General features: G+C 40.7%; 3 protein-coding genes across 5 annotated transcripts; 1 reads left to right on the top strand and 2 right to left on the bottom strand.

The window, feature by feature from the left end:
- Positions 1–908: 908 nt before the first annotated feature.
- LOC117636733 (RNA-binding protein 38-like) lies at positions 909–6298 on the top strand. 3 transcript variants are annotated; one of them, XM_034371385.1, is made up of 6 exons: positions 909–1519; positions 1702–1834; positions 2434–2581; positions 3083–3119; positions 4359–4689; positions 4830–6298. In XM_034371385.1, exons 1-6 carry the CDS (start codon positions 1337–1339, stop codon positions 4868–4870), a joined length of 873 nt encoding a protein of 290 aa, XP_034227276.1. In that variant the 5' UTR covers positions 909–1336; the 3' UTR covers positions 4871–6298. The 3 variants fall into 3 exon arrangements, with proteins under 3 accessions (XP_034227276.1, XP_034227277.1, XP_034227278.1); XM_034371386.1 differs by having other exon boundaries at positions 4810–5526; XM_034371387.1 differs by having other exon boundaries at positions 4359–4692; positions 4828–4935.
- Positions 6299–7400: 1102 nt separating this feature from the next.
- LOC117636727 (acetolactate synthase 3, chloroplastic) lies at positions 7401–9885 on the bottom strand. Its single transcript, XM_034371379.1, has one exon. The coding sequence runs from the start codon at positions 9815–9817 to the stop codon at positions 7823–7825; it is 1995 nt and encodes a 664-aa protein (XP_034227270.1). The 5' UTR covers positions 9818–9885; the 3' UTR covers positions 7401–7822.
- Positions 9886–10627: 742 nt separating this feature from the next.
- Positions 10628–12770, bottom strand: LOC117636732 (chlorophyll a-b binding protein CP26, chloroplastic). Its single transcript, XM_034371384.1, has 6 exons — positions 12334–12770; positions 12162–12246; positions 11979–12029; positions 11690–11810; positions 11452–11586; positions 10628–11008 (listed from the first exon to the last, which is right to left on the bottom strand). The coding sequence occupies exons 1-6, from the start codon at positions 12551–12553 to the stop codon at positions 10748–10750; spliced, it is 873 nt and encodes a 290-aa protein (XP_034227275.1). The 5' UTR covers positions 12554–12770; the 3' UTR covers positions 10628–10747.
- Positions 12771–13127: the final 357 nt, after the last annotated feature.

Raw genomic sequence — 13127 nt, 5'->3', positions numbered from 1 at the left:
GTGTCCTGAGTATTTGCCATGTTTATCGATGATTCTTACTGTTTAAAAAAAAAAGAAAAAAAAAGAGCTGGTTGCTCAATGTTGACTTAAAATTCTTTTGTTTTGATAATAATATTGACATTTAAGTTAGAAGAGCATAATGAGAAATATTTGAAGATAAGTCCTTGCATGAAGAGCTATGAGTCTATGACCTAGCCGCCTAGCCTGGCCAAGCCCTGATAAGTGGTATATGGCATGTCACTATTATGTCACGCACCAGAAAGTTAAGTCCAATTTTATTTTTAAATGATTGATTGTCGAGATTTAAAACCAAAAAAAAAAAAAAAACATAGAATAGAATTCCCAAGACGTAGACTGTAGACAGTAAACAGCTGCTGCTGTAGTTGCCAATTGGACGAGGCTGACCTTTGACTTCCCGCGTGATTGCTGTTTCTCTGATTTCATTCCCTCCCAAAACTTTTTCCGTTCCGTTTCTGCCACTGCTGCTCACTGAGTCAGTGTGTCTCACGCCTCACCTCACTCCTCCACCAGAAAGTTGACCAAACAAACGCACTTGCTTGGGGGCAAGTTTCGTCATTTTGATTCCAACAGGGGGCAAATTAGTCACTCGACATCTTCCCCTTAAAAATAATCAAAACGACAGCGACCAGGGACATAATAATACGAACAGAAGCCATTCCCACTCTCATCATTACGCGTGTTGGGATTATGCACCGGTATGGGGAATAGAAGATAATTACATATAGCATGATGATTCATATAAAAATGGAAAACATACGAGTGTGAGGAAGACGCGCCAGAGGTAGTGCGTGAATAGTTGATGTACAATAATGTTAAGAGGTGGGGGCTGGTTGTGTATATAATTCATGTCCGTATTATGAGAGGGGCTTTCCTCTTTTTCCAACTTTTGCTTTCTCCTCCCTCCCTCCTCCCTTCTCCCTTCACTCTCTCTCCCCTCTTTTTTTGATCTCTCTCTCTCTCTCTCTCTGACCTAATTGTCTCTCTGATCAACACCCTCCTCCCTCACCACCAAATTCCTCACCATCTAAATCCTGTAGAAGATCCCTCTAAATCTAGTGGGACTTGTTATTTCTTTCTTCTTTTCTTCTTCTTGTTCCACCACCACCACCACCACCAACTAGATCCACCTATTATTAGCTATCTTTGTGTCACAGTGGTAGATAGGGCTCATAATTAGTTAACATCAACAAGAACAACAGCAAGATATACATAGGGAAAGTTTTGTTGCTGACTGAGAGATCCAGAGACAGCAAGATATATTGTACAAGGAGCTGCTAGCTAGAGGTCGATCCCATATTAGTCCTTGAAGATTAAGATGACTCCAGCTAATTTGGCAGGGCAGTTTGGTGATACCACATACACCAAGGTGTTTGTTGGAGGATTGGCTTGGGAAACCCAGAAGGAAACCATGAAGAAATACTTTGAACAGTTCGGTGAGATCTTGGAGGCTGTTGTCATCACTGACAAGGCCACCGGCAGATCAAAAGGCTACGGATTTGTATGATTTCTTCTTATTTTTCTTTTATCACATGCATTTTTCATCTCATATATCCACACATATGAATATGTACTAATGCTAGCTAGATCTTGACAGAAAACAAGGATTGAAATTGATCATAATATCAGTATACTTGATTCTTTATTTGAATTTTGTGATAGTGAACTTGTATAATTATACAGGTAACTTTTCGCGAATCCGAAGCTGCCATGAGAGCTTGTGTGGATGCTGCTCCTGTGATTGATGGGAGGAGGGCCAACTGCAATCTTGCTTCTCTGGGAGTTCAGAGATCCAAGCCTTCAACTCCAAAGCATGGTATACCCGCCTTCATTCCTCAATTTTAATTTATTTTCATCTCTTTTCTGAATTAGGTATATGCATTATGATACTGGTCTTCTCCAAATATAGGTTATAATTAGTGATCAAATATAAACAGATCTGAGAGAAGTTTTAGCAAGAATTAGTATTGTGTGTTTGAGTTGTGGATATTCCTCCCAAGAATTATAATTTGTGTCTTAAAAAGATTCTGGTTTGGAGTAAACTCACTTTCACAGTGAAATACACGCAACATGAATATTCCAAAATAAAGGATTAAGTTGTTAATTAGAAATGGTTAAATATGGAACAAGTCCCATATATCTTTTTTACTAAGTTAATTATCAACAGAATTACCCAGCTACCATTCCAAAGCATGACATATAGTTATAGTTTTGGAACCACATGTTTCCTCTTCTTTGAAGCATATCCTCCTCATACATATATGTATATATATATATATATATATCTTCAGTGGCATGCATGCAATTAACTTTGTATGTTTATGTTATAATTTGTAGAGTGATGATACATATAATCATGAATTAAATTTGCAGTTGGAAATAATTAATAAATTGGGTATATATATGGATATATAGGTGGTGGAGGAGCAGGCAGGAACTTTAGGGTAATGGGGTCTTTCCAAACAGGGTTCGGAGGAGGTGGAGTCGGATCAGCTTTTCCTTCTGCAGCAGCAACCTTCCCTCATTATGCCATCCAACAAGGGATACCTTACAATCTTTATGGGTATGCATACCATCATCATCAACTATTATAATTAACTATATAGCTAGGATGAATTCATTCATGAACATGCTTTCATTTCTACAACAATAATATGCATCATGTGTATATATGGGAAGCTGCACGTGCATTGCCAACTCATGCACTTCCACCACCCAACCTCATTAATCAAAAGCACGCTCATCTCTCTCTCTCTCTCTCTCTCTCTCTCTCTCTCTCTCTCTCTCTTCTTCTGCATAATCTGCATATTACATGCAGATTAACTCATCCTTGCATCGCATTGCATGTCTCCTACTTTGGCATGCATGCATGCGCTATATCATGCATGACATAAACTATTTTATCATGAGTCATGCATGCATACATCATTTTCATGTTCGATGCTTTTTAAAATAATTTGAAAAGAATGTTCGTTTTGGATCTTGAGAGTTAATTATTTCCAAAGCTTTAGTTCAGCTTCTAACTTGTAACTTTTCGATTTCTTTGAACGCTATTCCGTTTCAGGTACTCTCCATACTCACCAGACTACACTTACCCTACGGTTTGTAGACACTTCTCCTTTTTATTACTTTTACTTTCTTTTCTACCATACAGTTTTCGCTTCTTAGGATGCTCCTGCTTCTGGAAGCCTTGCTACTTTTTCCTTTTCAGGAGGCAATCACTTTTCAAATTTCTCGACATATTTTTACCACTTGGTTTTCCTTTTGTCCAATGAAACTATTTTGGGAGCTTATTACCGACCCACTAAACTAAACTTAACAAAATTACCTTTTCCATAGTAAAAAAGAAAAAGAAAAAAAAGAACGCGGCTTTCAAATTCATGTCATTTTTTGTCGAGGAATTTAAAAGGCGCGTTCATTGTTTGAAGTATCGGCATTCCTTCCAAATAAAATCATGAACAAAATAAACTATTTTTCGCTTGATGTAATTGCATTGCATGCCGCAGCATAGAGGAGCATTTCTCTCGACTCCGTTAATTAAACGGGACCGTACCAATAATCTAATTTTTTAACCAAAAGATTATAGACTTGAGATGAGAGTTTAACTTCTTCATTATTCATTATTAAATAGAATTTCACATAATTAAAGTTGGATTTGTTTACGATGAAAGTGGTTTTTGGCAGATCAGTAGTACATAGTGGCACGCGGTAGTGTACATTTAGCCAATAGGTTGAGAGTTTTTAATTTCCCTTTAGCCATGGGTAATGATGAGCTTTCGGATTGGTTTTTATTTTATATATAAAAATTCTCGAAATTATCGTAGCTGTATATTTTACTCTTCCACATTGTCCATATTAGATAAGGGTAAAGGGGGCATGAATATAGTGGACCAACCGACAGCATATGCCAAGAGGGTCAAGTTGTGGGAAATAATTTAATTTCGTCTTTCAAACTCCTCCTTTTCAATCCTTGATTCATTATATTACAAGGACATGTGGTCCAACCTCCTATCCTATTTACGCTTTCACTCTCTACGATCTTCACTACATTCTCTCTCTCTCTCTCTCTCTCTCTCTCTCTCTCTCTCTCTCACACACACACACACAAAGAACCTAAAAAACAAAACCTAGGTATGATGAAAGTAATGGGGAACCCACAGGATTAGTTTGACGAGTCTTGTATCGTTTCTTGGGTATCGATAAAGTCCAAATTAACGGCCGGTTAGATTTAAAAAACAAGCATGGGTGTAATTGACTTTGATTTACTTTAAGGTACGTAGTTTATTTCGAGTTAGTTATTAATTGTGTTGTGCAATACTGTTGGTATATGTATGGTTCAGAACTACTATGGTTTGTATGGAGGGACAACCGGGCAGTATCCTATGTACGGGACAAGCCCTGCAGGCGGAATGGTGACGGGAGCTGCCGCGGCTGCAGCTGCGTTTTACCCGTATCTGCAATACGGATCAGAAGGGAATGGAGGAGCTGCAGCAGCAGCTTATAGTACTACTTCAGGTGTGCAGAACTACGCAACTGGTGTCCAATATCCACACCACCACCACCACCACCTCTTCCAGTATTCGGCCTTGAATTCAACTGGTGTTGGAGGAGGCTACCAGCACTATGGTCCTCCCATTTCTCTTGCGCCCTCACCCGCCTTGCAATCGCCAGGTAATTTGTAATTAACCTAGCTAGGCCTGCCCACTTAATCATTGCTAATATTATTATTATTTTTATTTACAAATGAAATAGTTGAGTTTGGTGGAAAGAGGGTACTAATATCTTTGACAGTGTGCTTTGCTGTGCCACAGGCGTAACCATGGCCCTCCCTGCACCAATTCCTCATCGCTAGTCATTGAATCCAAAGTGCGTGCATGGCTCCAATTATTCAAACTCGATTCCATCCTCTTCAGCTGCATATGGCTTCTGAATTTTCAGCAAACCTTTGGCCTAACCATGGTTCACTTCTCCATCTCTTCCTCTCTCTCGCCATCTAACACACAAATTAGCCCAATTTGCAAATGGCATTTGGGCTAGTTAAGCTCTTGCACACATACAAAGCCTCCCATAGGGGCTACATGAAATCATTCTCCACAATTGGCTGGGGTGCATCTCATACTCATGCATTTTCATTTTCCCTTGCATCTTTTTCAAAACACTTTGGGTTCCCTTGAAGAGAACTAAAGCATCTTTCTACTGATCACCAACTCGGGCTATTGGGTATAGCTAAGTTGGAAAAAAAGTTTTTTCTTTTCCTTTTTTTATTTTAAATTTTATAACTTCTTAGCCCTGGAGGGGCTGAAGCAACAAAAGAAAAAACCAACCTCATGTAACTTTTGGCCCAGGAAGGCTAAAGAAAGACATAAAATGGTTTGCAAATATTGTAAATTCAACACAAATAGCAAGCCCTTCACTTGGGATGTCAGTCCTAAAAAGGCTAATCCCTCCATCTTCAGCTAACCAATCACCTCAGGAAAAAGAGGCGCAGTTTTAGGAAGAAAAAAAAAACATGGGCATGGAATGCCCCAATTGTTTTGGCTGTTAACATCTAGTCTTAGGATTTTAGAACTAGCTAGGAGCAGTCAGTCTTTATAAAGCTTTTCCAAGTTTTTTTTGGTCAACTTTCACATGATATAATGTGTCTTACCAACTAACCAACCCACCATCTTCCCTTAGGGTAAGGGGAGGAGGGGAGCAAATCACTAACTCTTTCTTGTAAATTCATTGTGGCTAAACTATGGGAGTTTTAGCCATTTCACTAATTTTAGGAGGGATAGAATTTGTGTCTTTTTCGTTTTCTTTTGGCATTTTAGCTTTTAGCTAGCTAGCTAGTACATTAATATCATCATACTTTTGAGCACTCCATTGATGGATGTGGAGCTCAAAAAGCATCTGCATGTAACCCTCGGGAGATATTTTGGTTCCCTTGGGTTCGTCTCCACTAACGCACCAACCATGGTTAGGACTTAGGTCAACCTCATCTTTCATCTTCTCATCTTCTCATCTCTCTCTCTCTCTCTCTCTCTCTCTCTCTCTCTCTCTCTCTCTCCCCCCTGATCATCTTCATCTTGGGAATGGACCTTGATACTCTTTTAATTATATGTATAAGTCTATGGTTTGGATTGTAATTAGGGATCCTATTAAGGACAGTTAAGATTCATTCTCTCTCCATCGATGCTGGTTGAGAATGGATATGCTACTTACTGCTATGCTTTTAATTTGAGACTGTTATGGTTACACCTTCTGATGCTATTAATTCGAGACTGTTATTTCCTCTTAAGTTCAAATTGTTGTCATGGCCAACTAGCTAGGGTAGGGGAAATGCCCGTGATTTCTCAAACATTTAGAATTAATGAAACAACTGTTGAAGAACCCAGTCCGATGAAATAACTGTTGAAGAATATTGAAGTAGAAATTTACTAAATAAAATACAATATATAATAAATGAGTCCATTATTAATACTATCGGGATCTTTTGTATAAAACCTCACACATACTGTATATGCGGGTGATTAAATTAGGGGCAATATCGATGAGGAAATTAAGAAAATTACTATAAATAAATACCCATCTATTCCTAAACTACCTCCATAAGACCTAACCAAACTTACAAACCCATCGAGAGGCCTATAGAGGGGAAATTTTTTTGCCCACGGGTCAAAGTAGGTAGCTTAAAGCCCAACGAACCTGCCCTGGCCCAATGGTTAGAATAGATCGGCCCGGCCCACTTTAAGGCTGGGTAGGATTTGAAGCCCACGACCCGACCTGACCTAGGACCGCCCAAGGCCCGCTCGTCTATGTCCTTTTTTTAAAGATTTAATGGATGCACTCCATAACCTCATTTTATACATGTTATAAATTAAGTTAATTTGTTCAATGTTGTTTACAAATTTGTAACAAACAAGCAATATATACAATAATTTTTTAGTGCCCATTTTTTGTCAAGTTCAAATTTAATGGTTCAATAAAGAATTTGAAAGCTTATTTTGGCTTTATTAATTCTAATGGAAAAATTGCTTTAATTTTCATAATATCTATCCTAATTTGGGATAGACATAGAAGTAATGCATTTTTAGGTATAATATTTTTTTTATAAAATATATTGGCTATTGGTGTAAGTTTAGTAAAAGAGTTTGGTTATTATATTTTTGTTTTCTTAAGTTATGTAATAATTTATATTATTGTTTAAGAGAAAACTGTTTAAGACAAAAAAATTTAAAAGACTTAGAAATTTAATTAATTAATTTTAAAAAAGCCCGACCCGGTCGGATAATGCGGTCCAAATCAAGCACTTTAAAACCTTGGCCCGATTCAAAAAATTTAAAAAGCCTGTAAAACCCAGCTAGAACTCAAACATTTCAGCCCAGCCCGACCCGATGAGGAACCCTATCAATGCAGTGTCAACATTAGAGAGAAACCAAGAAAAAGTTCACATTAACGGTAGCCGTACCAACAACACTGTAAATGAACCAACAAATTCTGTAAACAAATTAATCCCAGCAGAGAACAAATTAGCGAGTATTGAAACAAGCATTACAAACGGAACCTTGAGCAATCGACCTACATCACCTAATTCACTTTAAAGAAAGAATACCATCTTAACTATTAGCATTTTCTTTAGGAAGCTAGGGATTGATCTCTTATACAATATACATTGAATACATAAACAAATAAGTGAAGTATGAGACAGTATCTACATAACTTTTTTGCATAGAAACGATAAGTTTATCTTACACAATTAGATAAACTTAACACTTTTAAGCACATCTCAAAATTGTAGATACGAACGACGGTGGCCTGGAAATCAATAAGACGATCTTCCATCACCTTCCGTTATCACATCTTTGAAAGCACCACCGCTAGGAATCATAGGTAAGACATGCTCTTGATGGGGCACTATTACATCCAACAAGTATGGACCAGGAGTGTCCAACATTTTCTGAATTGCTTCCTTCAGATGCTCCTTCTTCGTCACACGCGCAGCTGGTATCCCACAGGCTGCTGCAAACTTGAGCATATTCGGGAATATCTCAGACTCGTTTGATGGGTTCCCTAAGTAAGTGTGAGCCCTGTTCGCCTTATAAAAGCGATCCTCCCACTGAACAACCATACCCAAATGCTGATTATTCAACAGCATTATCTTAATGGGAAGATTCTCTACCCTGATAGTTGCCAATTCTTGGACATTCATCATGAAACTCCCATCGCCATCGATGTCAACAACAATTGCATCTGGATTTGCAACAGCAGCCCCGATAGCGGCAGGCAATCCAAAACCCATAGCCCCTAATCCCCCTGATGTCAACCACTGGCGAGGCCTCCTGTATTTGTAAAATTGAGCTGCCCACATTTGATGCTGCCCAACTCCAGTGCTTATAATTGCATTCCCATCCGTTAATTCGTCAAGGACCTGAATCGCATACTGAGGAGGAATGGCTTCCCCAAAAGTCTTATAACTCAATGGAAACTTCACCTTCTGCTCTTTCAGCTCCTCCCTCCAAGCTGAGAAATCTAGTTTAAGCTTGCTTCCTTTGCCTTCCAATATTCGATTTATCCCTGCCAATGCCAACTTCACATCTGCACAAACTGACACATGAGGCTGCTTATTCTTTCCGATCTCTGCTGAATCAATATCAATGTGAACAATCTTAGCGCGGCTAGCAAATGCTTCGAGCTTTCCTGTGACACGGTCATCGAACCTCACCCCAAAAGCAAGCAACAAGTCAGACTTATCCACAGCATAATTAGCACACACAGTCCCATGCATCCCAAGCATTTGGAGGGACAATTCGTCGGAGCATGGGTACGCCCCAAGACCCATCAAAGTACTCGCAACGGGGATCCCGGTAAGATCCACAAATCCCCTCAACTGGTCGCTCGAGTTCAGACACCCTCCACCAACATACAAAACCGGCTTCTTCGACTCAGATACCAACCTCACAATCTGGTCCAAATGGGACTCAGAGGGGGACTTGGGCAACCTAGACATGTAGCCGGGAAGACTCATGGGTTGGTTCCAATTGGGAACTAGAAGCTGTTGCTGTATATCTTTGGGTATGTCTATCAAAACTGGCCCTGGTCGGCCTGAGGTGGCCAAGAAAAAAGCCTCACGAACAATTCTAGGAATTTCCTCTACATCAAGAACAAGGTAATTGTGTTTGGTGATGGATCGGGTTACCTCAATGATGGGTGTCTCTTGAAAAGCGTCGGTGCCGATCATGCGGCGGGGGACCTGTCCAGTGATAGCAACCACGGGGACGCTGTCGAGGAGTGCGTCGGCGAGGCCACTGACCAAGTTGGTGGCACCAGGGCCCGAGGTAGCAATACAGACACCGGGGAGGCCGGAGGCGCGCGCGTAGCCCTCGGCAGCGAAGACGCCACCTTGCTCGTGGCGAGGGAGGACGTTGCGGATGGTGGAGGAGCGCGTGAGGGCCTGGTGGATCTCCAAGGATGCGCCTCCAGGGTAGGCGAATACGTCGGTGACGCCTTGGCGTTCAAGGGCCTCCACCAGGACATCCGCGCCCTTTCTTGGCTCATCAGGGGCATATCGGGAAATGAAAGTTTGTGGGTCTGAAGTGGTGGTAATAGGGGTGGTGGTGATGCTGCCAGTGCTCGTGGCTTTGGGTTTGGGTTTGGGAGAGAGAGAATTGGATATGTGGAGAGGGCGGTAGAGAGTGGGCTTCTGGGGAATAGGGGAAAAGGGGCGGGTAAATCTGGAAGTGTTGTTTTGGGAATTTGTTGAAGAAGGGAGAGGAGAGGGATTTGACAAGGAGGAAGAGGATGGAGCGATGGCCGCCATTTTTGACAAGATGAGAGCCTGAGAATCGAAGAGGGTGAATCAAGATTCAAGGATGGAGTTTTGTTTTAGGCAAGTTTTGTTAATGAGAAGGGAGACGAAGTAGGGCCGGCGCCTCAAACTCAAACATTGGGTCTACGGCCCACAAGCCCGATGATCGTTATTGGATCCAATGGGCTGCTGCCCTGCACAAGCCTATTCGTGGGCCTCATACTTACTTATCTGGTCTGTTTTTCAGATTACTTTGTTAGAGTGGTTCTATAGCGAGAGCAGTATCTAATGTTGTTAGATGATGTCTTATTTCTTAATCGTTGGATTAAATTGATTAATTTGATCAAACGGTTAAGAGATAGCGCCTCATCCCACTATAGAATTCTACTACTTTTGTTATTCTTTTCCACACACTTGGAGGAGTGACAGGAGAAGCACAAATTGGAGCTAAAATCTCTGTTTTTGGCTCGCCAGACGCATTCCTGGCTGATGCGTGGCTCAACTTCCTTAAACTCTGGTTGGTTGCATACTAAAATCTCTGTTTTGGTAGGTCTCATTGCTTGGGAATGGTAATGGTATAACCTTTCTGGAAACTGTCATCTCATATCATTGATATAGACTATAGTATTATTTATTTGAAGGGTTTCAAATTAACTCTTGTAACAGCAAACAGCCAAGTTATTAAAGAAGAACAAATTTTGATAATGATCATTGAGCAAATTGGATGTCAAGAATATGCAGAGCATGATAATTTTGGCCGGAAGAACATATATAGTTTGACAGACACTAAAACCGTAGGTTATGTTATGGTAGGTCTCTGTATATAAAATGAAAAGCAGCTGCAATTCCATTCAAGGATTAAGGTTAAATGCCTTAAAAAGGACGGAATGTGATATACAATGCACTTGAATTTTGAGTGGAGCGGCAAGAGGAAACTTAAAATTACAGGGTTGGAGCTCTTTCCACAGAGCCACCGATCACAGTAAGCAAGTTGTTGCCGAAGGGATCACTGAGATGCTTTGCTAGGTTTTCGACAGGACCTTCTCCAGTGACATAAGCTTGCAGGAAGAAACCAAGCATGGAAAACATGGCAAGTCTTCCGTTCTTAATCTCCTTCACCTTTAGCAATGCAGCCTGGTCTGGATCCTTAGCGAGCCCCAATGGGTCAAAAGGACCACCTGGGTGAAGCTTGTCCTCCAAATCCTACCAGGAAAATCACACAACAGAGTCATGAGATTGTCATCCTTAACACACGTAATCCTTTCTTTTTTATTGATTGCGTTATTATTTTTCTTAAAAGGGCATATATATCTACCAGCATATGCATGAGCTGTATCCTACTATTATTGTCTTCAACCTCAGATTTTTCAAATTGTCTCATGAAGCAAGTGAAATTTTGGCTTTAGTTTAAGGGATTTGCTCCCGGGTTGACAGTGCCGATGTAAGGCGGGCAGTCTTGCAGATTATAACTAGTAGTGTGTGAATTTTGAGATGATCAGTTATCTTGTACACTAAAATACTCGGACTAAATTTTGAAAAGTTCCAACATCTTGTGTGGGTTTACTCAGAATTTATTAGTTTAGATAACAGCAATGATGAAATCAGGGTAGTAAACTACAAAATTAAAATGAATTCTAGTTACGTACCAAGCCGTTTGTGATTCTGTAGTATTCTGCTCCACCTAGAAGAACAACCTCAGCAACAACAGCAAAGATAAGATTGATAGGTATGTTCTTACCAAAGTAATTCAATGTGTTCCCATCAAGGAGTAGAGCTCCTGTCTGCATTCATGGGTAATAATGCAGTAGAGTCATGATAAGTTGTACGCTTCTACTCCGATAGGAAAAACAATGTTTAATTGACTTTATTAAACTAAATGCAAACCTTGAACCAGACAGCCTCAGGGCCGCAGTTAGCACCAAATTTGTTGAAGGCCTCTGGGATGATGAATCCGGCAGCACCAAGCATAGCCCACCGAGCATGGATTAGCTCATATGCTTGGTATCTGCATTAACATTATTCAAAGACACCACGGTATTAATTACCCCCACATGTCATCAATTAGATTGATCATCTGTTTGTTTCCATCCTAATGAAAATTAACTGCAGGAGAAAGAAATCATATCTCTAGTCTAGAGAGAGGGAGAGAGTATTATGTATAGCAAAAACTTACTTGCTGAAGTTTTCTGGCTTCTTGCCTAGCCCAAAAGGATCATATCCATAACTGCATTGGATCATGCACATCATATTAACGAAATGAAGTAATGGACAACTCAATTAGAGGTTCAAGTAATGGCTCAATAATTTCAATTAGCTAGAGAGAGAGAGAGAGAGAGAGAGATGTTTAATATCTTACTCGCCAGGAACTTCTCCAGTCAAGTACTCTGGGATCTCTGAGCGGTCCAAGAGCCCCTCAGGCAAGAAGATTCTTCTATCAGGACCTGATGAATTAATTAATTAACTGCATGGCATGGCACTGATTTATTAATAATTGGAGGGAGAAAAGAAAATGATGATGAACAACTTACCATACCACTTGGCGAGCTCTTCGTCAGCAGGAGCAACAGCCTTGGCCTTGGGAGGGGGTGCGGCCTTCTTCTTGGAGAAGAGTGCGACGGTCTTGAAGGTGGCTGGGGTGGTGGCTGAAGGGGCCGACCTGGCTGCGCCGCTAAAGTTGTTCAGACTGTTTCCAAGCAATTCAGACACACCAAGGGAAGCAGCCGCTGTTGATGCTGCCAGAGAAACCATTTCAGTTTAACCTTGACCTTCACCTGCTCTCTCTCTCTCTCTCTCTCTCAACTACTCTCTCTCTCAGCTACCGGCGTCCTGCCCCAATTATGCTCAGGAGGAGGAGGAGGACTCACTCAGTAAGTACGTAGTGGAAACTATGGCTCACAAGCGATATACTATAAGCTTGAGCTGGTGGATGTGGACGTGCCAAGTCGGATTTTTGTTTGCGGGATTTGATTGGTTTGCAATGAACCTGCGCAATCCATTCCCATGATTTCATAGGGTGGATTTGCTGATTTGGCAGATGATGCTGCTGACGTGGGATGCTCTTCAGATAACATCTTCTATCCAATCCAATGTTGATGGTCTCGACTCTTTCTTCTCTCACTCTCACTCACTCTCACTCTCAGCCATCCTTTTTCATCTGCAAATTTACCATATATACCCAACAGTTACCCCATTTGCTGCATAAAACCCCAGACGTTGTTTTTTACTCTTTTTTTCCCCTTAGGTGTTTAAGGTAAGAGTGGAGATCATCCGGTAAAATCCTCCATATATTTCTTGGGCCCTTCAATGTCAATTTTACTCTCTT

Source organism: Prunus dulcis, chromosome 8, assembly GCF_902201215.1.
Source record: "Prunus dulcis chromosome 8, ALMONDv2, whole genome shotgun sequence".
Lineage (NCBI taxonomy): Eukaryota > Viridiplantae > Streptophyta > Magnoliopsida > Rosales > Rosaceae > Prunus > Prunus dulcis.
This window is presented reverse-complemented; position numbering and strand designations above follow the sequence as displayed.